Source organism: Ictidomys tridecemlineatus, chromosome X (genome assembly GCF_052094955.1).
Source record: "Ictidomys tridecemlineatus isolate mIctTri1 chromosome X, mIctTri1.hap1, whole genome shotgun sequence".
Lineage (NCBI taxonomy): Eukaryota > Metazoa > Chordata > Mammalia > Rodentia > Sciuridae > Ictidomys > Ictidomys tridecemlineatus.
Genome location: NC_135493.1, coordinates 101,024,392 through 101,051,397, shown reverse-complemented (window position 1 = coordinate 101,051,397; position 27,006 = coordinate 101,024,392). Strand labels below are relative to the sequence as shown.

At 32.2% G+C, this 27,006-nt stretch overlaps 1 protein-coding gene across 17 annotated transcripts in view; it reads right to left on the bottom strand.

Annotated features, from left to right (window-relative positions):
- The window catches only part of Dmd (dystrophin), a 2,094,227-nt gene that overhangs the window by 1,190,726 nt on the left and 876,495 nt on the right, over positions 1-27,006 (bottom strand). For all 17 annotated transcript variants that reach the window (XM_078034984.1, XM_078034996.1, XM_078034982.1 and 14 more), the window contains 4 exons: positions 24,133-24,303; positions 7,188-7,367; positions 6,747-6,875; positions 4,360-4,530 (listed from right to left, as the gene is read on the bottom strand). In XM_078034984.1, coding sequence (XP_077891110.1) covers positions 4,360-4,530; positions 6,747-6,875; positions 7,188-7,367; positions 24,133-24,303 — 651 coding nt within the window. The remainder of the gene's footprint in view (positions 1-4,359; positions 4,531-6,746; positions 6,876-7,187; positions 7,368-24,132; positions 24,304-27,006) is intronic.

Genomic DNA, 27,006 nt, shown 5'->3' with positions numbered 1-27,006 from the left:
CCTCTTCACTCTGTGTCTACCCATCCTCTTCAGTCATATCCACATTTAAGCTTTAGGCCACATGCCCTTTACTCCATAAGTAAAATGAACCTCCACTGAACAAACTATACTCTTGAGGTTCTTCATAGGACTTTCTAAAATTCTTTCCTTCTTTGTGTTGCTGGAACATGGAACTCTCCATCTACTCGCTCTACTCATTCCCAATCTAGTATCCAGGAATACATCTTGCTCCACCATTAAACAGTAAACCCCTTTAAATCTGTCACATCTTACCTAGCAAGAGTCCTGACAGTGACAAATATTGTGACCTAAAAATAGCATATGGTTGGTCATGGTTGATCCAGATTGCTCCCTATTCCAAATTCTTGCTTCTTTAGTTCTTTAAGATCCACCTCAACTATCATGTCCCCCAAATTTCCAACTCCCCTTCTTCAACTTGGTTTCTGGGAAGATATAGAAGAATAGAGGTGCCATAGGCAACAAAACAATGCTGTTTATTGCCTCTCCACCTCTTTTCTATGCTTTTGTTTCTTGACAGCTTGTTTTCCTGATAGGATCCCTCGCCACCAGCCCCACACCCATGCTCAGATGCCATAAAACAGAATTGAGACAAAGTGTATCTTTCATTGATGCCATCCACTTTACTTAGAACTCTAAAATGGTTCCTGATTCTTCTTTATAATTCTGACCCTCTCCATTAAAACTACCATCTCCTTACTCTGATTTCAAATAGATTAGGAAAGATTAAGGTATTTCAAAGCCACTGAATACACTTAATTAATCTAAATGATACATGAAGCAGTATTTCATGTATTTTAAGGACTGTATTAGGGACAGGTAGAACTTGCTAGTTCTTCTTAAGTTGCTTCACTTGATTATCTTTAAGGATAGTCCTTATAATTTAAGTAGAAGATACATGTTATTTTAGCTCCAGCTCATTCCAGCAAAGGATGGAAGAAGTAGTCAACAATTCTTCCATTTCAGTTTTCTATTGATATTTGTCTCAATCCTAAATTTGGCCATTCAAGTCTAATAATATCTAATTGTGGTAATGATTATTGATATTGATGAGATTTTACCAGTTCATCTCCGCATAACAATCAACAGATTTCCTAAGTGTGAGTTTGTGTATACCTAACATCATTTGATCCTCACTACAATTTTGAGATTAAAATAAGATACCATCTATCTAATTCTATAGATGGAAATGGGCTCTAAGAGTTAGAAGGGAAATATGCAAGATCATATAAATATAAATATTCTCAGGTACTATTCAAAACAATCTTGTGGATTCCAGTTAGGAATTTTTCTTCTCACCATACTGCTTCTCACTGAGGGCTAAAATTGCCACTATAGAGAGAGGCACTAGAACAGAAAAGTTCTTAGTCAGTCTGAAAGCAAGATTCCAGTGCTTACTGCTTTCTGTGTTTTAGAATTTCTTCCATGGACAGTCCTCATAGGAGACACAGGAGTACTCAACTTTGCATTCTTCACCAAGTAGCAATAGTAGCAGCTACCATTGAATTTTCAGGAAAAAAATTCATTCAGTTACCATTTATAGTTGACCTTTAAAAGATTATCATGAAATTTGTTCTTACACTGAGTTTATAATCAACCCATATTCAGTACCAAAATATTTTTATTTATTTTATCACCATAGGTTTTCCCCCAGGTTATTCCCCTCTGCAAAATCAAGCCAAAGATTCAACCATAGTAAAGTCATAGTCCTACCTAACCATATCCTTCATAAACCCTATTATAAAGGAGCCAAATTTTTGAGATGAGAAGCCATCCTTATGATTTTTGGCACTTTCAGAATTTCCCTACTCAATATATACACACATAAGCCATCAACTATCTTAAATATGTTATTGCATCAACAGAAGAGTATTGAACTGTCAAATTTAGAACTAGCAGTGACTTCTGAGTAGGCTAGAAATTTGACGGCATATTCTATGGACATAACGTGTAGTTTCTGAAGTTAGGCACAGAAAAGAGAAAATGAAGTATCCTTAACAAGTAATTGCACTATTGCTATTTTCCATTTTACACATTTCATTTTGAGTAACTTTTCAGAGATAAGGCTAATTTTTCTTTTAAAAACTATTAATCCAATGTAACTCCCTTATCATACAAATACTCAAACAGATACTTAGAAAAATTTCATGTTTTCTCTGTTGCTAACAAATTCAGCTATAGAGTTGCATCTTTTAAGTCCACTGCTCAATCTTTCTGATAGGATTACCTCAGCAGTATTTGAACATCTCCATGAAGTTCCATTAGTATTAAACATTTTGGGACTATGTTAAGTATTTATTTTTGTGTTTGTAAGCAGGATAATTCTTAAGCAAGTATCTTTATATTCTCATATCTTTGCACACTCTCTAGTGGAAGTTCTATATCATCTGTTGATGCAATGAATAAATAAGCAAAATATTAAATTTGTTTTATCTGTGGTTTTTCTTTCTATCCTGATGGTAGAGCATAATTATCTGGTTAGATTGTCAATATGGGATTACTGTTGCACCAAGCTATCTTTACTAATTCAGAGAAAAAGGAATATTTTGCAAGCAAGTATGGGATTATTTTGCAAATTAATATACAATTGAAAATACTGATTTGAAATATCTATATCTTACCCTGAAAAAGGAAAATAAAAGAAGCACACTGAGTGGCTTATCTAATTCATGATTTTCAGAACTAATACAAATTTGTGCAAAACAGTATAAACACTCATGAATTTGTATTATTTACAAACTTGCCTAAGCTATATTTGTCACTTATGGTGGAGGATGAGTTTGCTCCATTTTTCAATAGTGTCTGGAAATCATAATGTTCTAACATAATTTATCTCAAAATAAAATCATTTTCTATTAAATATTCTAGAATGTCATAATTTATTGAAATTGTATATATATGCTGGGAAGAAAATAAAACTTAGTATTGAAGCATTAGTATTTTTAGATGATTGAAATAAAAAAGTCTCTTGGTTACTGAGGTATTACCTAAGCCATTGCTGTCTCTAGAAGTAAAAGCAATTGTCTATTTAAGTATCAAAGTAAATTCTTAAAGAAGTAAGTATACACTGAAAATAAAATTTCAGAATCTGTCAGATTTCCTTGCAAGTGATAATGACTATATATATATATATATATATATATATATATATATATATATGCTTGGCAAGGTGAGTTTTGATGATAACTTTATCTCGTGCATAAACTATTTAGAATTCTTCATATCATATTTCATATATTTTGAAACCTACTTCAAATATATATTATATATAACATAATAACTTACTATAATGCCCTAGGTACTGTAGCAATTGTGAAACCGGACTTTAATAGGTGTCCATAATTTCAAAAATAATTTTTTGAACACATTCTCCTATTTCTCTAGGAATCAATACTTACCTGACATTTTGTATCATATTTTCTCACAATATTTCAATAAGGTTTTTCTCACTTAAACCCCCAGCAATTATCTGTGTGTCTAAATACATATATTTTCATACATATTTTTATATTTGAAAGCAATTGTATACTATATTGAAAATGTGTCAAACTGCGTTATATCAATTTTGCAGGAATTCCTTGCATTTGAAATATTCCTCAAGGAGTTGAAATTCTATACTATATTCATATATTTTTGCATAACATAAGATTTTATCTTCATTAAATGTTACACAAATATAAAGGTTTTCATGCAAAAGTACCATATCCCCTGGTTTTTCATTAAATAGAATATAAACATATAAAATTACAAAAATTAGGATATATAAGCTTTGCAACTATTTGTTTTCATGGCTTGAGCATTTCATTATAGCCTAATGTATTTTGTCACAGTGTTTGCAACTAGCAAGAACACATTAATACACACATGTGCACATTAGAAGTACAAAAACCCTATATCATGCAGGAAATGTACAAGGCCTCATTTTGGATATTCAATCTATATTATACACAAGCAATATTATATTTATCAAATATATCAATATCAGTAGTGTGTTCTTAGTCTTTTGTGCTTTTGTATTTTTTTTTTATTTTTGCCTGCAGCATGCTATTTGCTACTTTGCTGTAGGTGACCCCTGAAAGTACATATGTAAACCAGTGCAGAATGCAGTTCTAAAATAGCTGTGGCAGCAAAGAAGTATGAGAGACAGAGAGAGAGAAGGGGGTGGGGAGACTGATTTATCTCTCATGAAAGTCAGTGGTAAAATTTCCTTAAGTGCAATTTGGACTTCATTTTCCTTTTGAAAACTTTGCTGTGGGGGTTGCTTGCCCCCTTCAGGGCACTGCGCAACCTTCGCAAGAGATCATTTAGCACTACTTTCCACCTTGGAGTAGATCTTCCTACCTTTCCAGTCTTAATTCTGTGAGAAATGGCTGCAAATCGATGGTTGAGCTCTGAGATTTTAGGTTCTACTATTTTCCTGCAGTGGTCACCGCGGTTTGCCATCAAGTTCGCTGCTTGATCACGTGTGGAGTCCACCTTTGGGCGCATGTCATTCATTTCAGCCTTTAAACGCTATATTCCATGAGCAAGAAATAGGGCTTAAAGTTAGTAGTGGAAGTAGAGACAGAGAGAGAGAGAGAGAGAGAGAGAGAGAGAGAGAGAGAGAGAGAGAGAGAGAGAGGGAGGGAGGGGGGGCAGGCAGGCAAAAGAATGAAAAGGGAGGGGAAAAGCCAAATTTCATAAAAAGTAGAGTGATCAACATGTATGATATGAAAAACAGGTCCCTATCTTTGATTAAGTATGATGAGTGTAAATTTAAACTTTACTTATTCTGAGATGGACAAACCCTATTTTCTGACTTTATGTTGTCCACAAAAATGATATTATTTTATATTTAGTCTTATTTTTATCTTGACTAAATTTAATATTTGTAGAATAACCTAAATATGTACTTACCAGGGAAGCACACTTTTCTATTCCTTCCTACTCATTTGGAGTTCCTCTTGGTTTATTATATAGACTATCAGTGAAAAAACTGATTTTCTAACACACGGATTCTGTGTTACATACAGAGGTATTGAAGAATTTTCTGCCTAACCCAAGGGATCACAGATGCTGTAAGTTTATAAATACCATTCTTATTATCTCAAAGATTTCATCATAAGGTGACATCTTTGATTGCATTTCAAGAAAGAATGGAAAATATATCAAAATTAGTTCTAGACAATACGGTAAATGTGTTTTGGAGATAGTCTAAAATGCATTTAGAGTTTTTCATTAAAATGGAATCATAAACTCTGGGAAATATCCATGGTATAAAAAGAAAAAAACAATGAAGTGCAGAGAAATAAATCATGAGTGGCTGCTTTTTGCTCTCTTTATATATACGTGACAGTAGAGTGTACTTTGACATATTATACATACATGGAGTATGACTTAGTATTCTAATTAAAATCCCATTCTTGCAGTTGTACATGATGTGGAGTTTCACTGGTGGTGTATTCATAAATGAACAATGGAAAGTTATGTCAGATTCATGATTCATTCTACTGTCTTCCCAATTCCCATTTCCCCTCCTTTTCCTTCATTCCCCTTTGTCTAATACATTGAACTTCTATCCCCCCTTATTGTGTGTTAGCATTTGCATATCAGAGAGAACATTTGGCCTTTGGTTTTTATGAGCATTCTTTAGGTAGCAACTCACTAGGCACCTAATATTATTGAAGAGCTCAGCAAAACTCAATTAAGAATTATTAATGTATATGAGTTTTAAAATTCAATCCTTCCTGTTTAATTAAGAAAGGGGATAGCATCCAGCAAAGTCAATGTAGTATCAATGAGATATATTTGTACATTATACCTCTCATACCCTTTTATAGGAATAATTTTTTAGAAGACAGATTGTTATCCTTGAAAAATAAGAATTAGGATTCCCTAATAAGTATTTCAAAAACAGAGGGAGCCGAAGCTATGATCACTTTTCATGGGATTAAAAAATGAAAAGTTCAGTTTTATCTAGCCCAGATTATGAAAAGTACTTGGGACTAGAAGTGTTGTAGATTTTGTGAAATATTTTTTGAATTTTGAAATATTTGCATTCATATAATAAGCCATCTTGCAGATGGGACCCAAGTCTAAACATAAAATTCATTTGTTTCATGTACTTCTATAACCTAACCTGAATATAACTGTATATAATAATTTTAAAATACTTTTGTTCTTGAGACAGTTTCATGGTGTGGGATTTTCTACTTGTAACACCATGATGGTACACAAAAGTTTTGGATTTTGGAGCAATTTGAATTTTGATATTTGAATCAGGGATGCTCAGCCTGTACAAAGATTGGGATTTAGCATAGGTAAAATATCCTAATGATTGCATTTTAGGTGTTTACTAAGATGGGTTCTACAAATAACGAAGAGAAACTGTGTTTTGTGTTAGATACAAAAATATAATAGCACTACCATTAAAATAGACAAGAACTTGCAATACAGTAACAAAATAGATCATGGGATTTTTTTTCTAACCAGAGTTTACACTGAGTGTGATTAGATAAGAGATGGATTTGGACATATATCCAGATTATAAAGCTTTTCAATGTCATTAATTCCCATTCACAGAAGAATGTAGAAAGGAAGGAAGGAAAGAAGGAAGGAAGGAAAGAAGGAAGGAAAGAAAGATTGATTGTTTCACTCTTACTAAGTCCTTGGTATCTTCTAGGACAAACATAATTGACATAACTGTTGTGCAGTTTGAAAATTACTTTTCACAATATTTTATTTGCTACCTTAAGTATGTCTTCTTTTTGCTGGGATTTCTTTTTCTCAGATTCATCCAAAAGTATATCAGCCTGAATAATCCACTTTGTAATCTGATCGACGTTCTGGTTAAAGGTTTCCATGTGTTTCTGGTATTCCTTAATTGTACAAAGATAGATTATAACGTTATTTGATTAAACAATATTCTTAAATAACGTATCCTACTTTCTTTCTATAATTCTAAAAAGATAAAAATATAGCATCCCTCAAATTAATTTTAAGTGAGATCTCCATAAGAATATAGCATAGACAGAAAAAAATATGTTAAAATGTGGTTATAGAGATCTACAGATATAAATTTAGGAGCCAGTATGACTGTGGAGAGGTGGAGTCTTAAAATATTATTACTTAATGCTTGCATAATCTTTTTCTCATGTTAGAGATGGGTGGAGAAGCTTCCAGTCTCTTACCAACAAAAGATTTAACCACTCTTCTGCTCGGGAAGTAACAGCTATCCAGTTACTATTCAGAAGACTCAGTTTATCTTCTACCAAGGTCTCCTTCTTGCCCAACACCGTTTTCAAAGCCTCTCCTAGTTCTGTGACACTCTTCAAATGCAGCTTTTGCTTTTCAATCTCTTTCTGAGTAGCCTGTGAAAAGGACAGCACTGAGCTTTAAGTAACATATAACATTAGCATTGCATACTTGTGATGGGAATGTGTGTTTCTATGCTTAAACCTTGTAAATTTTTAAACCTACAACAAATATGCTTATGAAGCATGAAGTCACATTATATACATTGATTACAATTTCATTATTAGGGATACAGGAAAAATATTTATATATAAACATCATTAATTTCTTATTTATTCATTACTATATATTTAATTAACATACACAGCATCTAATTAAAAATATTTTATTTAATTTGTACATGTAATGAATAGAAATAGTCACTTGAAGACACATCCACAAATAATGATCTGCTTTGAAAAAATTCAACAGGTATGGTGCTATTGCATTTCTGCAGCAAGGAGGTTCAGCTTTTTTGTACCACTAACCTGTTTGCCATATGGTGATTAAACCCCTTCTAATACTAATGATTTTAAAGGAATAAAATTAATAGGATCTTAAATCAAATCAATTATGCTGAAACATAGCATATGCAATATTTTATTAATTTTGTAATATGTAGTACATGTTTTCTCTTCTAACTAACTAACAAGGCCTACCATACTGATTTTTAGGATGTCTTCAGAGTAGTAATAAGCATAAATGGTATTTTTAAGTATATACAGTATATACAGAGACATGATATGTAATTGTCATTTCTGTTGGTGATAAAGTCAGAAGTATTGCTATCACTGAGGACTGTCACTCACATTTATAATAGAAAAATACTTAATTTCAAGATGTAATTTTTTTCCAAAACAACTTCACAAACCTCAGTTATACCTGTATATCCTAGATTAAAATCCCTAAATAAAGCACTATCATTCCTAAGACTTGATTTACAAAACTTGAGAACAATCACATTTTTAAAAAATTGTTTTAGATATACTTGGACACAATACCTTTATTTTATTTTTATGTGATGCTGAGGATCGAACTCAAAGCCCTGCATGTGCTAGGTGAGTACTCTACCACTGAGCCACAACTCTAACCCTAAGAATCATATTTAATATGAAAAAATACACAAAGAGTTGTTAGAAAACTGGATCCAAGGGTAGATATTTTCTGCCTGAACAACTTATAGCCCCTTTCTCTTTTTTTATAATATTTATTTTTTAGCTTTTTTTTAAAGTGAACACAATATCTTTATTTTATTTTTATGTGGTGCTGAGGATCAAACCCAGTGCCTCATGCATGGTAGGCAAGCACACTACCACTTGAGCCACATCCCGAGCCCCTACAGCCCCTTTCTTGAAATGAGGAATGACTGACCACCATGAGCTTCCCTGTCTCTGTCTTCAATTTTTCCCCTTGTCTACCTAGACAGTGAGGTGTTGAACATTCACAGGGAGGTAAGCCAGCACACATTAGATTTTTTTTCTCAAAAAAGGTTAACTGAGAGACACAACTACTACAATTAGAATGTAAGTGGGAAAGCCATTTGCAAATGAAGCTGATATCTTTATCACAGAAAGCCAAAGTCAAGCAGGACAAAAATCACTGAGGAGCAGCAATAATAGGAAAGCATAGAAAGTCCACCTGCAAAGAAGCAAGTAAAATATATGCACAATAGAAGTAGTCCAAATGAAAGAGGTGATCTCTGACACAGACAAGTCTAGATCTTGTTTTATTTTATTCATTTATTTATTTTGGTACTGTGGATTGAACCTGGGGATACATGATTATTGAGCCACACCCCTTGCTCTTTTTTTATATTTTATTTAGAGACAGGGTCTTGCTGAGTTCCTTAGAGACTCACTAAGTTGCTGAGGCTGGCTTTGAACTTTTGATTGTTCTGCCTCAGCATTCTGAGTTGCTGAAATTACAATCATATGCCACCATACCCAGCAAGATATTATTTCTTATTCCTCGATGCTCCCAGTATGGCTTTTCTATCTTTAAAATATACCTAAATATTCCTTGTCACTATCATTCTTCCAAACCATCTAGTTCACTCGCTATCACTGAGTTGTTTTTTTTTTCATTTTTGTTCTTGCCCTTTCCATCAATAAGCAGGTAAGTGGAAAGAATACATGAGATAAAAAGATCCAATTAAAATTTTTATAAAGAAAGAATAACTGTTTAAATTGTATATTTTTTGCTTTTTAACATTTTTAGTTATAGATGGACACAATACTTTTATTATATTTATTTACTTTTATGAGGTCCTGAGGATTGAACCCAACACCTCACATGTGCTAGGCAAGTACTCTACCACTGAGCCACAACCCCAGCCCTCTATATTATACTTTTGCATTTTTATTTCTAATATAAAAATACCTGAAACTGAGGCAACTAAACCCTAGTAGACTTATACATTATAATAGAGTTATCTGCAATGTAGGTGTCATTTGTTGCACTTGAGTAAGCTTATCATTTCCTAAAAGCAATGTATTCACATATCCATCATAAATGTTTATTATACCCCTATTACATGCCAGTTACTATTTCATAGCAGTGTTATAAGTGATACTACTCAATGTATTTTGGAAGATTATGGAAAGTGCCCCATTGGGGGGAACCCAATCCCTCTAGAGCGTTACTTTTGAGTAGAACTGGACTAGATTTCAGCCTTTTTCAATTATTTGCCTTTCCCTTGGTTAATGTCCAAGCTCTACAATCACAGATATTGGTTAGTGTTCTAGGCACTGTGGATAAAATCAGAAGGTAACTCCTTATCTTTAAAACCCTTATGAGTACAGTTTGTCAAGGAAATATAAGTAAATGAGCTTTCTCTATTTCCTATACACCACACTAATGATTTGTTACTCCAGTCGATGTATTTGCAAAAAAAAAAAAAAAAAAAAAAAAAAACCTCACAAAGTCCCAACTTAATTTATATTAGGATCACTAATTATCTCTAAATGTCTTCATAAAGATGACCCTAAATTTTAGCATCAATATAAAATTATTTTGTATACATATCTTTGTTTCTTACATGCCAGGCAATGCAATTAAAGGCAATAAAATTTTCTAAACCTCAGAAGAAGTCATAGTAGTTTTGAATTTGGGAAATATTGCAAATAGGTCCTAGATCAAAACAACTATTATGTATCAAACATTTGCCCAAATCCTTGAACTGATTTTCAAAAGGAAATTTTTAACATCCATTCATAGTTAATTTAGTTAATAGGAATAATAAAATAGGGAATATGGGCTGATTACTTGTTAGGTTCCTCAAAATCATAAGATAACATGCTAAATTTTGTTAAAGTTATCACCATAGTGACATTTGAAAAAAAAAAACAATGATTGTCATTTTGTACATAACTGCTTATTGTTAAAAGTGATTCATAGAAAAATTTTATTCTGATTGTAAAAAAGAGACTTATAGGTAAACATTTATATTGATATTCAAAAAATACAATATATAATCATTTGTATAGGTGTCATTTGGGGTTAGGGAAACGTTATGTTCATTAATGGGGTTTATTTTCCCCTTCAAATAGGGTTTCAATCAAAGGTATAACTAAACAAATAATAACATTTTAGACTTCAAATGATATATTGACCTTACTTTCTGGACAGTCTTGCTAAAAATAATTCACTTAGTTAATGTATACCAGAGGCCTAATATTCACTTTATACTGTGCTATCTACTGCCACAAAAAAGGAAGTAATCTTTGCATGTCCTACTGTAATCATGCCTAAAGTGTGAAAAAAAACTAGAAAAAAACTAGTTTTGGAAAAATAAATATGAACAATGGCTGAGATAACCATGAATGGCAACAAGGGAAAGGTGACACTTGAAGTTGGAGGATTGGATGGTGTGAAGTAAAGACAAAGTGAAAAGTGATTATAAGGTATGAAGGTAAAAACAGAAAGCCACTAAAAGGGGAAAATCAGATCCTTAGTGAAAACTAAAGGCACACATTTTATGAGGCTATTCAAAAACCATTTCTTCTAGCTCTAGTATTTTCCCATAAGAGAAGAATGCCTGTGACTGCTGACGGATAAGAAAATAAACTAAAGGCATCAAGAAAATAAACTAAAGGCATCACTTTGGCCATTCTCTTTATATCCTTATTCATTCCACTCTAAGGGAGCTAGTAAGATAAGGAGAAGGAACTAATCATTCCTGGCAATTCCTCATCTTCAAAAGATCCAATTCTCAGTGCACAGAACCTCTTCTCTTGTCTCGTGAAGTGAGGGTGGAGTGGTTATTAAAGGTCTACCTTTCTCAAGGAGAAATGAGAAATTCAATAGCTAAGTTGACTAAGTTATAGTTCAACCCCTTCATTGTTCTACTCATGCAACTACTAGGATGGATTTTAAGTCTGAAGAAAAAGCAAGGCTGTATACAGTATGTTTTATTTTTATATGAGGTTGTACAAGTTCGCTTTTGGAGATTCAAGAGCAGCTAAGTGTGAACTACATATCTGACACTAAGGGTTTTTATGACATAGGAAAAATATCTGACACAAGGAGAATTAACTTAAATATAAACTGTTGCAAAATAGAACATATTTTTATTTTCCATATGTTTAATTTAAAACAGCTGATAATACCAGAATATTATGAATATTAAGTTCTAACTTTTCTGATTTCAAATAAACAAATTTGCTGTCTACCTTCTAGCCATGATGATTTTTAAATGCTACCTAATTTCTTCTTATGTAAACATTCTCTGTGTTCATGGAAATTATGAAAACTATATTTTGATTGACTCCTGATATCCATAAGTTAAACAACTATTGAAATTTTAAGTGTCATACTAGGTTTAGGATTCAGACATTAACCCATCACCTCACTTCACTGATGTCCTTACAGTATGGGAAAACCTGCTCCATTGATGTCTGATAATACCATCACTGATGGCAACATTTTCTTAAATGTAACTCAAGAAAAATAAAAGAACTGTAATATTTATCTGTACATATGTTTAGATATTTTTACCCAGGGATAGAAAACATAGTTTACTTGGGCTTCACCCACTTGCACACCTATATAACATTTTCTTAAGTTTTCCAACACTTTCCACATATTTTAAGGACGAGGGTATCCCAGGAATTTACAATCCTAGGATCTTCTGTAACTGCTATGCTATTATTCCCACTCCCTCTTTTTAACTTCTTACAGGTCTCAATCCTATAGATTTTATATAACTTGGCCCTACATGCAGTTCAATATGTGCCTTAACACCATTTACTTATATCTCTCTGCCTTTCCTAGATTTTTTTCTAGATTCTTGTGGGGTTTTTTTAGCTGTTTATTTCTTGCATGTTTGCTTTAAAATGGATAAAGGATTAACTGACACACTCATAAATGATATCTTAAAACATTCCTCTACCCAATTGAATTATACACATAGTTGGTCTATCTAAATATTATACCACTTCTGGTATATTGGAAATAGAAGAGTTCTTTCATCTTTTAGCTGCATAATATGTCCAAAGGAAGAGAGATAAATTACCATATAAGCACAATTCTAAGATGTGTGTTTGTTTTTTGAATTTAAAATGAAACATAAAATTTACCTTTATAATGTTAGTGTGTTTTTAAGGGGGGGGCATTCTAAACAGCTAGATTCAAAATATCAGTGTATCATAAAGTCATAAATGGATGAAATTTGATATTAATTGCCTTACCAGGCTCTTGCACTATTCCATTATGGCTCGAGGTTTAGGACATATTTTCCTATTAGGCTAATGTGATGGAATAATATAATGATAGATTAAAGAAGAATATAAAACATTAAATGGTAGATTTTATAGCAATGTGTATTGACTATTTATTAATAATGTATTGTCTATTAAATAAAAATTTTATAAAAGCAGAATGTGCAAAACAGAAATTATAGCTATAACTACAATGACAGTGAATAGTGACTTCAATGGCATTTAACAGATGTTCTATTTTCTAAGTAACAGCTGCTTGATGCATTCATTGTACCAAGTTAATGATCTGCTAGTGTTATTTCACTTCACAGATAAATTACTGTGCTCTCTTTTAAAAAAAAAGATTATGTAATTTTTCATGAGAATGATAGTGTAACAGACTTTAAAAATAAGTAATATTTCTCATGCTTTTATAGCTAAGAGGAGTGAGGAGTTGAAGCAATTATCCAGATAATCTAGGAGCAGAAACCAGAAATGGTGAAAGTTGATTTTATTTTTAAATACAAAACATAGCTGACTGAATCAAATGGAGATCCCATCAGACTGCTTGAAATTCATGGATCTCGCTTTTATGACTTTATGAAGTGGTTCTCAACTTTGCTAAATATTACTAGTCAGTGGCTACTCTCTGAGAGATAAATTAAATCAGAATCTCCAGGAGTGGACTCCAGTCATTGGTATTAAAAGGGTAAAGTTTCTAAGCTGCAAGGCCTGAGTTAAAAAGTGAAGGACCAGGTATTGTTAAATTCCTCTGCCACACCCAGAACCTGAAATTCCTGAGGCAGTTAAGACAACGCCCTACTGGCCATTTAGCCTAGGGCCCTGTGAAACTTGTCATGTAGGCATACAGGGCCCAAACAAATCAGTTTGAATGTGTACCTCCCCCCCCTTAGGAGTGACCAATCACCCCCACCCGACCTGTTCCCACCAATGAATGTGCTAATCATGTATGAGAGTTGTTGTTCAATTTTCCCGCACCTCATGCTGATTTGTTCTGATGTATACAAAGCCCCCACCCTCCCCCAAAAGTGTACTTAAGCACTGCTTAGCCTCTGCTCTGGGCTCTGGGCTGTTCTCACTTCTTGAGTGAGCCTGGAGCCTTAGCGCGCTGAACTGGATCCTCAATAAATCCCCTTCTGCAATTGCATGAGTCAGTCTCTTGGTGGTCTCTTCCTCCGACGACTTTTCGCCGGACCCTTACAGTATGCTTTCCAAGATTCCCAGGTGACTTCAGCATGTGGCCAGTGTTATAAAGGAGTGGCACACAGAAGGACATATTCTGTTATAAGGTTTTATTGGGTAATAGTCATTAAATTTTAGAAATGAATTGGCAACAATAAGGTAATTGAGAAAACTAATAATTGTCCTTCTTCATATTGAATATTACAAAAACTTCTCCCTGAAATAAATGTAAAAAGCACAATAACCTGTTGTATAAATGGCTATTTAGACATAAATTATTTTGTATTATTTAATATTCTGACTTAAGTATTTCCTGTTTGTGATTCTCTCAAGAAACACTTGGTTTGCTAGGACTACTATTAATAAAATATATTTCTCAATTTATTAAAAAATGGTAGATGTTAATTATCTAAAACCTGGTAGGCTTAATTTATTATAGGACCTAAGAATCTTCCTAGGGAATTGTATTTGATCATTTTAATTTTTAGATGGTACTATGGATATTGAATGGGTTTAATGGAGTTGAATTATTCAACTGACATGGAGTTTTTGATTAATGAAACTAAATTAGAAATAGGTGAAATATGTTAGTGATTAAATCAGAAAATCATAGATTAAACTTTACTGTAGCTTATATTTTCCAATCATAATGATCATTAGAGAAATAAACTTTTATTTAATCACATAAATATTTACTGTCTTATGGCTGTATTTTCATGCTCAATTTGTAATGTTAAACAATTTGGGCCATTAATGGGATAGCCAGAATTGATTTACTTATATCTAACTAGTCAGAATATATTTAAGACATTAAAATACTATTTGAGATCTACAATCACATTAGTGGGGACAGAAAACAATGTAACAAGTGATACATGTACATATTTTTTTTATTTTATTACTTTAATGTGGGCTTATATTTTGTGCACATTAAATTCATTCATAATTTATTTATGGATAGCTTTTGTATTATTTCAGAGGTAGAGTGTTTTAACAATTACTAGAAAATAAGATTCCTAACCATAATTTGGTATACTGTAAAAGCCTTTGGAATCAGAGATAGTATTGAATTCTATTTATGGCTTTGTCATAAAAACAATTCTATTTTCTCATGTAAAAATAAGAACATTTGGTCAGATGTTCATATTTCTATTTGTTCTAAAATATGAATGATTTTAAATGCACATCAGCATTTTTATCCTTTCAAGAACCACTTGGTCATTGCATTTTTAATTTTTATCTTCAATTTCAACTTATTTTTGAACAGACATTTAATGAACATGTGTTACACTCCATGGAACATATATGGGAAATACCAGTGATCAAACAGACATTTTCCCTGTACTCTTGTCAAGCGAAATGTTAATGCCTATGTAATTGTTCAAGGAAATAGAGATTATCATGATAATTCAAGGATCCTGTGCAGTGTCGGTTCAGGTGCTTTTATCTCACCTAGGTTGCCTTATTATTTTCTTCCATCAATTCTATTCTATTGACATGAATGCTTCTGACCTCATTCTGGCAAATTCCATTAATAGAGTTGTTAGGTATGAAAGGCTAAAATCTCTCAACATTTGTGGCATGAAAATAATCAGTTACCATTCCCTCATAATATCTTTAATGTCCAGGCCATGCAGCTAGAATAATAATCCATTCTTCTATCATTTAATATTAATTATTCCCTCTTTAACACTATTCTTAAGGAAACAGATGGAATTATAAAAACCAGAGGAAGGAATATTTCACTTTAGGAACTTCAAAATATCATTAACAGTTTAACTTTTAAATTCTCATTATCAACTTATTCCTCCTGTTATTATTCTAAAATGTCTCCTTCCTATTATCTTCATTTAAAATGTTTTCTTCTACCTTTCTAAAAAAATCAAAATTTAAATGTATTCATTTATTTTTCTAGAACTGTAATTTGGAAGCACGATTACAGGATGGAACCAGAGGAGACAGTTTTCTTGCTTGCAGTTGTCCTTCCAATTAATCAGCCCAGCACCCATTCTACCTACTTCTCTAAGTTCTCCCATTCTTTCTTATGGGATCACTAAGAATCTTACATGGATGATCTAAGATAGTCTCAGGTTTATAGTTCTTTCCAAGTAGATGGGAACTTTAAATATCTGAAATTATTTCATGTATCTTCCAGTATTTTAAGGGAAGACTATGTGTTTGCACTAGCATTTATGGTTTTGAATGTATGACTACTGAATATGCTTAGGAATGACAACTCCTACAATACATCGAAAGAATCAAAGAATCCTAGTAATGCCAACTTACTGATACCCTTCCAGAAAAGGAGACAGGGCAAAGTCTAGGATCAGGCATATGGAATTGTTTTTACATTAGCTTTCCTCCATTTCTGGGATTGGCATGCTATTTCTGTCAACAGCCATACTGCAATTGTTCTAAGTTTTGTGGGCTGTACCATTTCCATCATAACTACTCAATTCTGCTGTTGAAGCATAAGAGTAGCCACAGATAGTAATAAACAGATAATGATACAACAAAACTGTATTAATACTGATGTTTGAATTTCATATAATTTTTTATGTATCATGAAGTATTCTTTTGATTTTTCTCAAATATTTCTATACAAAAACACAATAGTTTGCATTTGGACTGTAAAAACTCAGGCAGAATGGAATGAGTCTATTGGCTACATTCCATCTCTGCTATAGTTCATCAAATCTAATTTGATTTACTTTAGTCTTGATGAGTGAGTCTCTGAAGAAATTCTTCCCTTTAATTCAGATCAAAAAGTTCACTAGAATTGGGATGGTCACTAGTAAGCCAGATCTTATAATGATTCCCATAGTAATATTACTCCTCATAATAAGTAGCCTAGACACATATGATTGCTTCATCCTTAGGGAAAGTGAATGCCTACTATACTGCTAGTCTTGGATTACCCTAAGAAAGTGTTCAATATTCAGAGAAAGGTATATGGAGCATTTTGCATTCATTACATATTTACAATAAGGGAAACAGCATCATCTTCAGAGGGCCATAAGACTTAATGTTATTTCTCACCCAGTGACTTGCCCATCTTTCCTCTGTGACACTGATTTCCTCCAAGTAGGAGCATTCTAATTACTGCAGTACCTGCACTTCTATTACACAAACTAACCATTCACATGCTTCCTTTGGCTCCAGTTTGATGCAAATTCTCAATTTTCATTTTGTGCCATTCATTTCTGTGACTCCAGTTTGAACAGGAAATAGTGAGAATCAGTCAAACGCACTGTAATGTAGTTAATGAGGTCCAGAAAATCAATATCCACACCCTCACTAAAAAATGAAAAGAAAATGTTCTTTACTGGCCTAGGGAAAATTGGTCTCCTAGGTTCCTGTCTTGTTGCTTACTCAGCAGGAGTAGCTTTGATGCTTAGTTATAGGAATACTAGGCATATTTTGAAGTTAGTGATTTTCAACACATAGATGCTATGGTTTGAATATGGCTAGTTTCCCCCATGGGTCCATGAATTAAAGGTTTGGCTCCCAAGGTAATGTTACTGGGAGATAGAAAAAACCTTCCACATATGGGGCCTCATAGGAGATGAGTAGGTCACTGCAGTATGTCCTCAAAAGGGATTATGGGACTCTATTGTTCTTCTGGGTCTTTCTTTTCTTCCTAGGTAATGTTGTAAGCAGTATGCTCTGCTATGAGTCTCTGCCATGATGTGCTTCCCTCACTAGAGGCCCAAAGTGATGAGGATGCCCAATCTAAGACTAGAACCCTCAGAATTGTAAGTCAGAATAAACCTTCTCTTTTCTCAAGTTAACTGCCTCAACTATTTCATTACAGTAACATGAATCTTATTGATATAGTATATATTTGTTCATTACCAATATTTCTCACACAGAACCTTGTTACAGAGATTTTCAAAGGAAAAATCTTAGTGAATCATTTGACATTTTTATATGTTTTGTTTTCCTAAATTCCTGTATATGATATTAGAAACAAGAAAATATAAAAAAATATAATCATTACTTCTCTATTCATAACCTATTTTAAGGATAAAAATATTATATATGTTTGTTTCCTATGCACTATTTTCCTTCCTTCACTGTTCTCACAGATATAGGTATTGTTCTATATTCAAACTGATGTTAATTCTCATTCATATCTTCCTTTTTTACTATATGATCATTAAATAATGTGTAACATCCCTTTTACATTTTATCACATTGCATCATTTAAGGTGCTTCCAATTTTACTATATTTTTCAAGAAGCATGAATTTTGTAGTATACTTTTCATGGTTTTAGGCTTTATTTTTTAGGCTTTTTTTAAGTGACAGAATTAAAAGAGGAATGGTAAATTGATCCCTCAAACTATGCCAAGTTTGGAAAGAACACAGCTAATCTGGTTGGCCAGTATAAGAAAAGGTTCAGAATCTATTTAGTTCCCTTATTGGTTCCAAGCAATTCATCTCCATGAATTGCCAGTGATTCTCCAGGGAGTCTCCAGGGAGTTTCCAGAAGCCTTCAGCCTCAAACTGGGATTGCATCATGTATCCCTCTTGGACTGAACAGATACTTGTTCCTGCAGCTCTCCAATCTACAGACAGCCAGCCAGTGTGGGACTATGTAGCTACTGTGTAAGCCAATTTAATAAATTACTCTTTTATAATCATATATATATATATATATATATATATATATATATATATATTTATAATTATATACACACACACACAATCCTGTTTGTTCTGTTCTGCTTGATAACCCTAATACACTGATTGTCACACTAGAATGGTTGTCTCATTTTGTTTTTTCTGTATATTTTAAAGAGACCTAGATGACAGTTTTCTGAATGGTTCTGATGGGACCATATTAAGAATTTGGAGAAGGGGCAGTACTGGGGATAGAACCCAGGGTCTTACATTTGCTAGGCCAAGTGCTCTATCACTGAGCTCTTCAGCCCCACTTATTTAAAATTTGGATGATATTGGTGAATTGCTTTTACATGGGCCATGGCTTTATAAATGCTTGATGAAAAATCAATTAGTTAGTTTATGAATGGAAGAATGGAACCCACATGGAAAAGCCCCAAAGATTCATGGTTGCTCTAGTACTCACCAACATATACTGTATTATTGATTCTGGGTCACCTGGATCTACTCATAACTACAGTAAAATTATGAATTATACAATGGAATATTGAAGAATCTAGCTCTTTTTTTCTCCACAAAACTCAAATGTGGCAGATCATTGTGGAAAAACTTTGACTAATAGAGATTTTGATATATAATTTGACATGAATATGACAATAAGCAAAGACATGGAAGATAAATTTTTATATAGTGTTAGATTTCTCTTCTTCATCTTATACTACAAGAAAAACTAAAGTGAAATTTAAAGGTCCCAATAATTTTCTAATTTAGGATATAAAATTTTATCAGTTATATAACATGGCTAGTTAAAAACCAAAACTCTAATAAAACTTTTATGTTACATGAAGACTTGGTGAGTTCTATATTATTATAAATTAATCTGTGTATTTTAAGGGTGAGTCCTCTGATTCTCCAACTGGAGTATTATATTATTTCCAAAGCTTTTGTTAGTTTAGGTATTGACAAGCCCATTCCAGTATTCTCACTTCATTGTTAGGATAAAGTAACAGAGTCAGATTTAGCATTATCATTATTGACCAATATATTAATTTGCACTAAACTAAATTCTCAATCCTTAAAGTAACAGTTCAACTGTTTTATAAATAAATCTATTCACTGAGCTTCTTCAATAAGTCAATGTACTTCTGAGTTGTTGATGGTGAGTTTTGTTTCCTTGTTGTGCTTGACAATACTCTCCAATGACCAATTTCTTTGTAATTGTTTCAGACACAAAATCTCTTGGTAAAAAATTTGTCTATTGAAGCCTTTGGGGGCTATATATAGATAACAGATTCCCCTCTCTCTCTCTCTCTCTCTCTCTATATATATATATATATATATATATATATATATATATACACACACACACACACACACACAGAGAGAGAGAGAGAGAGAGAGAGAGAGAGAGAGAGAGAGAGAGAGAGAGAAATGATACAGAAGACATTTTTTTCCTGTGTCCATGGAAGAGGAACTTAAATTCTCTGCTGCCTGATTCTATTTAAAAGTTTAGGTGTTTGAAATAATATTCAAGGGAAGAATAGCTGGTTATTTACTTGTTTGGAAAATGTAAAATATGAACAGATGACTTCAGAGCATTCTAAGCTTGTGCCATAATATTTTGTCTTCTCACAAAATCATTTTCTTGAATGGTACTTTGGCACTCTTTTTGTTTTGTGTGCAGGCATGCTGATAGAAAATAACGGCAATATAAACACTAATATAAGGATACTATCTCATTTATAATCCATTTTATTACTTCTGAATCTAAGTCCTAGAAAAAGCTATCATATTATTAGTAAAAATTATTTTAATGATTGTTTTGATAACTTGGACACCTGGAGTCTCATAAATAGGTTTAGTTCCTGGTTTTGTCTGCTGAGAAGCTTGTAGCAAAATTCATGGCTGTCTTTTCTCCTATCCATTTCACCACCCATGAGATATTGTGAACATATTTGTGTGAAAAGATTTATCTTCCTAGTGTAATTTTCCCTCATTTTCTAATTTCTTTATGCTTGTCCAGTTCCACAATTTCTTTCTTTAGGCCCTGCAAAATATTTTTTGAAATTATATATATATATATACACACACACAATAACTATAATTAAAATACTTTAAAATAAAATTGAAAACATTTGCTGTAATCAATACAATTGAAATGTTTGTTTAGATAAACTTAGGATAAAACAATCACTATAGTGGTAACTGAAATTTTCAGGTGTGCAAAAAAATACTTACCTATACATTCAAATATTTGTAGACTAAATTAATATATTTTGGATGAACAGAACTGATAGAAATTCAGTAGAAATAAATAAACAGTTTAAAAGTAATTTAACTATACATACTCAAATTTTCTCCAGCTATTAAGTACTTGGAATAACTGGCAAATGTAGTTAATATGTTGAATTTAAATGCTTGCTTAGTTTAATTTTTAAAGAAACTGATATCTATCCTTTGAAATATGCGAGAATTGCAGCTTGAATCTAATTCCCCATCTAACAGGAAAGCACGTGAAATAAGAATAAACTTAACTGGACACATCTTCATACCACTCAAGCTTTCTATGTGACAAAGAGAGTCTAGAAATGTTTGCAGAAAATATTCTTTTTTATTTTAATGATTTTATGGCAAAGTTAGAACTTTACCATGAAACTATCTCCTTAGGTAATTTAGTCAGCAACTTCCTGGGGATTCTGATATAAAGAATTAATTTATGGCAAACTTTTAAATTTTCTCTTAACCTGTTTGTAAACTATAATCAGATTTTTTTCCAATTCTCTTATTACCAATCACTCCTCCTTTATACAATATTATAATCGCACTCCACTTTATATTTATAGAGCTACTCCATTTTACGTGCTGAATTCTAGCCTCCAAAACTCATGACGTCCTGATTGGCAGTAGCTCAGAATGTTAAAAATATTTGGAAAATGGCATTTAAAGGTATAAGTGTATTACAAGAAGTCAAGATGATGTCTAATCCAGTAAAATTATTGTCCCTATAAGAAAAATTCAGGACACAGACATGTATGGAAAAAAAGAGTATGTGAAGACCAAGATGGGCATCTATAAGCTAAGGAAGACAGGCTTCAGAATAAAGGAATCCTCCTTATACCTTGACCTTGGACTTTCATCTCCAGAACTGTGAAAAAATAAATTTCTATTGTGTAAACCACTAGCCTATAGTATTCTGTTTTAGCAGCCATAGCAATCTAATATTCCTGCTTAATTTGAAAGGAGCAATGTAAGATATTATCCATGTGGCAAGAAGCAGATTTCTGAAAGTAAAGTTTAGATGATTTTCATGAATCCCTAAAATTTACTATTGTTTGTTCCATGCACATGTTACTATATTTCATATTTTGATGGGTCATGGATATTTTGGGTCTTGTGTGTTTGATGTTTTATGGGCACTCATGCTGAGAACTGTCATTTGTAGGTCATGTGCTTTCTTTTAAATAGAGAGACAGCTCATAAAGCCTTTTTCTGCCTTTATGTAACTATTGATGTAAAGGGCATGTATGATACCACTCAGACCAAAATAATTGTGTCCCAGAATGCATTTTCTCCTTATTTATTTAAATACAACATCATTTAGAAAGGAGACATGACCACTCAGCTAGAGACCATATTTTGTCACCCTCCCTGAGGGATAGATAAGAGTTACACAAGTTTTGGAAAATGAGGTAAGAGCAGAAATATGTGTGGAAATTTATAATGTAGTCACAAGAGAGAAATGCTCGTCTTCCACTTCTCTATCTCTACTGTGGTACACTGGAGTTAAGGTGTGGCATTAGTAAGCAAGCTTCACACCCTGTGAGTACAAATACATAGAAGAGCGCAAAATGATGGAATTAAAAGGACCTAAATTTTGGAATGACTTCATACAGCAAAACTACTTCCTTTACTCTGAACTACTGACCTCACCTGAGATACAATACACCTCTATCTTCTTTGAGTGACTACATTGTTGGTCTATTTCTTGTAGTAGCCAAGCTGTACCTAAGCACATAATTATTTAATGAAAATAACCAAAAAAATAAATAAAATAGAAATGAGTTACATGTTTAAATGATAAGGTGAAAATAAGACCAATGTAATTATTAATCTGCACTCTGTATTTTTATTATAATAATCTCACATAATACATGCTCCTGAATTAATAACCATAACTCAAAATCTTATCTATACCACTTAATCTATTTTCAATGGGAAGAAAATTAATTTTATTCACTACTACTTATTTGAAATTTTTTGTGTTAAACTTTTAACCACTAGTTATCCTCTAAACCTACATAAATAAAACAGTTTTCAGTTTGGGTTTCATTATGATTGTAAGTTGCTATATGATGTACTTAAAATTTTCCAACTATGAATAATTTGAATAGACACACTGAATTAAAAATAAACCATAGATCTTTTTAAAAACCTAGTTAATGCACGCATCCATGTCTTTTAATTTTTTTAAAAATCAAGATGGCTCTTATTCTATTACATATTTATTTTTTTAACAAAATATTCTAATGCCTTGGAAAAGTTTGAGATGGGAAATATGCTATTAATATCACAAATTCCCTTTATATCAGCACACTTTCAAATAATCTAGTAACAAATCATCTGGAAAAAAATTAAGCTATGAGTGCCATTACCTTAAATTCTAGGCAGCGATAAATGTCTGATTGGCTGTCAGAGAAATAGTAAGAATTTATCAGGTGATAATGAAAGGACACCCCATGGCCTTTGGTGATGGAAATGATACAAATCACTAGAGATTTTTTTTATTATTATGACCTTGTCAATTTGCTGATCTTTCAAGTTCTGTCCAGTCCAATTGTCCGCAGTCACTATGATCTTCTCCATTTCATGGTTGTATACAGTGTTCACCTGTGCAGTCTGTTCTTAGGTATGCTAGTAGAATATAAAGCCTCATTTCTCAACTGACTAGCTGAGCAATAAAATATATACATATATGTATATATATGTGTGTATATATGTGTGTGGGTATACATATATAAAGTTCTTAAGATCTATCTATATCTATATCAATATCTATCTATCTATCTATCTATCTTAAGAACTTATTTATAACCAACTTGATTCCAAATAAACTTTGAGGAGACTCTTGCTAAAACTTACCACTGGCTTTATTATAGTCTTGAAATATACAAAAACTACTATTTAATCTTTGAGGAGAGGGAAAAATTAAGCAAGATAATATTTATAATTCTATTATTGTTTCACATTAATACTTTCTTATAAAATCATATTACTATGTTTTCATATGTTAAATATAACCTGCAGTGATATGTGTTTTACCTTTCCCCAGGCAATTTCAGAATCCAAATTACTAGGCATTCCTTCAACTGCTGATCTCTTTGTCAATTCCATATCTGTAGCTGCCAGCCATTCTGTCAAGACATTCATTTCCTTCCGCATCTTACGGGACAACTTCAAGCATTTCTCCAACTGCTGTTTTCTTTCTGTTACCTGAAATGAAAGATAATAAAATGTAATATGGTTTACTTTCCAACTCATGTTTACTTACAGCTACTTAATTGGAACTTTCATATTTCTGTCATTTTAAATTAACAATTTCCTTCCATATCTTAAAATTGTGTTTTAGAAAAAAATAATGTATTCTGCACATTAAAAGTAAATAAAAACAGCCTTTAGCAGATAAGATTTCTTGTCCAAAAGATAGTATCTTATATCTGCTGTCATAGTAGAGAAAAAAATCCATATAAGCTTGTCTCTAATATGAATAAAAATAATTTATGGACAAAATTTGTAATAAATGGAATGATATAAGTCAAAATGAAATATGTCCCATTTCTTGTAGAAAACCTAGAGTCATTTGTCAAAGAGATAGGCAAGCAAGTTTATAATCTTCTATACATAAATGAGGCCTGTTCTTGCAAGTAAGGTATCAAAATGGAGAAATCATATTCCTTTCAAAAAGCAAAAGTATTTGTGTGATATTTTCAATTTCATCATCAATACAATTTTAAAGTGCATTGCTTTTGTATACAACAAGATTAGGTTTCTTCCTCCTTAAATGTAATTACCACAAAATAGGGGGAAAAATGAATAAGAAAACAAAATTTTCACTCTCATCAATAGAGAAAATCATGTCTTAATCTTCTCTGCTCTTCTATTCAGTGTTTAAAACCAAAACCCAGGCTGGGGTTGTGGCCCAGTAGTAGCGCACTTGTTTGGCATGTGTGAGGCACTGTGTTCAATTCTCAGTACCACATATAAATAAATAAAATAAAGGTTTATCAACAACTAAAAATATTATTTAAAAACCCCAAAACCCCCTAAAAATAAATTATTTCACATTCTCACAAAGAGAATGAATTAACTTGTATTTCTCTACCATCTTCCCAGAATGTTTGTATATTTTTTAAGTTTGTTGGTCAATTTAATAAGAATCCCAGGGTCTTTTCCTAAACAGTAGTCAACTCATTAGCAAAACCAGATAAATTGTAAATACTCAAAGACAAGTTTCCTCCACTCATGGCTCTTTATATTATTGTGTTACACTCCATATATTTCCTTGAATGAAGAAACATCTCACACTATATTGTACAAGTTAAATAAAGCAATGAATGAAAACCCAAAAAAGTATTAATTGCAAGTCAGGAATGATAACCAGTAAAGAAATTAAAGTTTCTGTTTTGATTGTTATGTGTTTTAACTATAGGAAAAAAAAAACATTCTGTCATGGAGGCTGGGAAACTTAGCATAAGATTTATAATATTTGACTCAATAGAGGCAGTATAATAAAGCATATGCATGTTAGACTCTATGATGCCTAGTGTAGTTTTAACCTGCCTGTGATTTGAGGGAAGATACCTCATCTTCCTATTTTCACATCCATCAAATGGAATTGTTCTGTTTGGCAGATAGGGTTATGCTGAGGGTCAAAATAGGCAACAGTTTGAAATAGATTGACATATCGTAACACTTAAATTACTTCTTTATTTCCATTCTGGGATGGCTCAAAGAAACTGGTAACTGAAAGTTCATGGCAAAAGTTTATGCCATATTAAATTTATTACTTTACTGGTAAAGAAAATCTTGAAAAGATTTGGCTTTGTTACTAAGTGATCTGAAAAGTAGATTTCAAATTAATCTCACCCATAAGGAAATTGGTTAAAACAGTAACACCACCGCCACTACAATTGCCCAGTTGAACAACATGCCCTAGATGTAATAAGTAGCACTAGTACACACACACACACACACACACACACACACACACAAATTGTATACATGCATACAACCAAAAGAGAATGCATCTATAAGCATTAAAAGAACATCAAAGGTAAAGATATGCATAAAGAACTGAAAATGCTAAAATTAGAATAAACATCCTGAAACTCAAATATAAATTCAAAATATTCAACCAAGTTTATTAGTTCCTTTACAAGAGGTATGTATGCATTTAAAAAAATACTTAGTTTTTGAGGTTGCAAATTCATTTTTTTAACTGATTTTTCCCTTCTATTTTTCCTTTAGGAGTAGTAATAATATCTGCCCTTTTGACTGCAAGGATTTTATTTGTGGGGGGGAGGAAAAAGCATACCTTATGGTGTGTTTATATGCATAGTTATTATTTTTCTATATACTATTGGTAGAAAAGGATTCTAGATTTAATATTTCAAAGAAACTCTATCTTCCCAGAGCTAATGCATTATTGATTTCTATTTGTTTTATTTTGTTTTTGTCTAAATAGGTTTTGAAAAATCAGGAGACACTGCCACCTTAAGGAAAATTGAGTTTTATACTTTTTTATGCATGTGGAGAATAGATACATTTAAAAGAGTGCCACCTGCAGTAAAATGTTTCAGCAGTCATTGTTTTATGAATACTTACAATTATATTTGGGGGACAATATAAGTATTGTTATTTGTGTATATTTTCATAACAATCAAAGCATAGATCGACTTAGAAAATGGATTATGGTTATTACTACAACAAGTGTTAGGTTTAATATTTCTCAATAAAATTGATTAGATATAGAAACTATTTTATTGATTAAATAATAAGTTGTTATTTTTATTTTGCCTTTAAATATTTAGCATATGATTTTATTTTTTATTGGTTGTTCCAAACATTACAAAGCTCTTGACATATCATATTTCATACATTAGATTCAAGTGGGTTATGAACTCCCATTTTTACCCC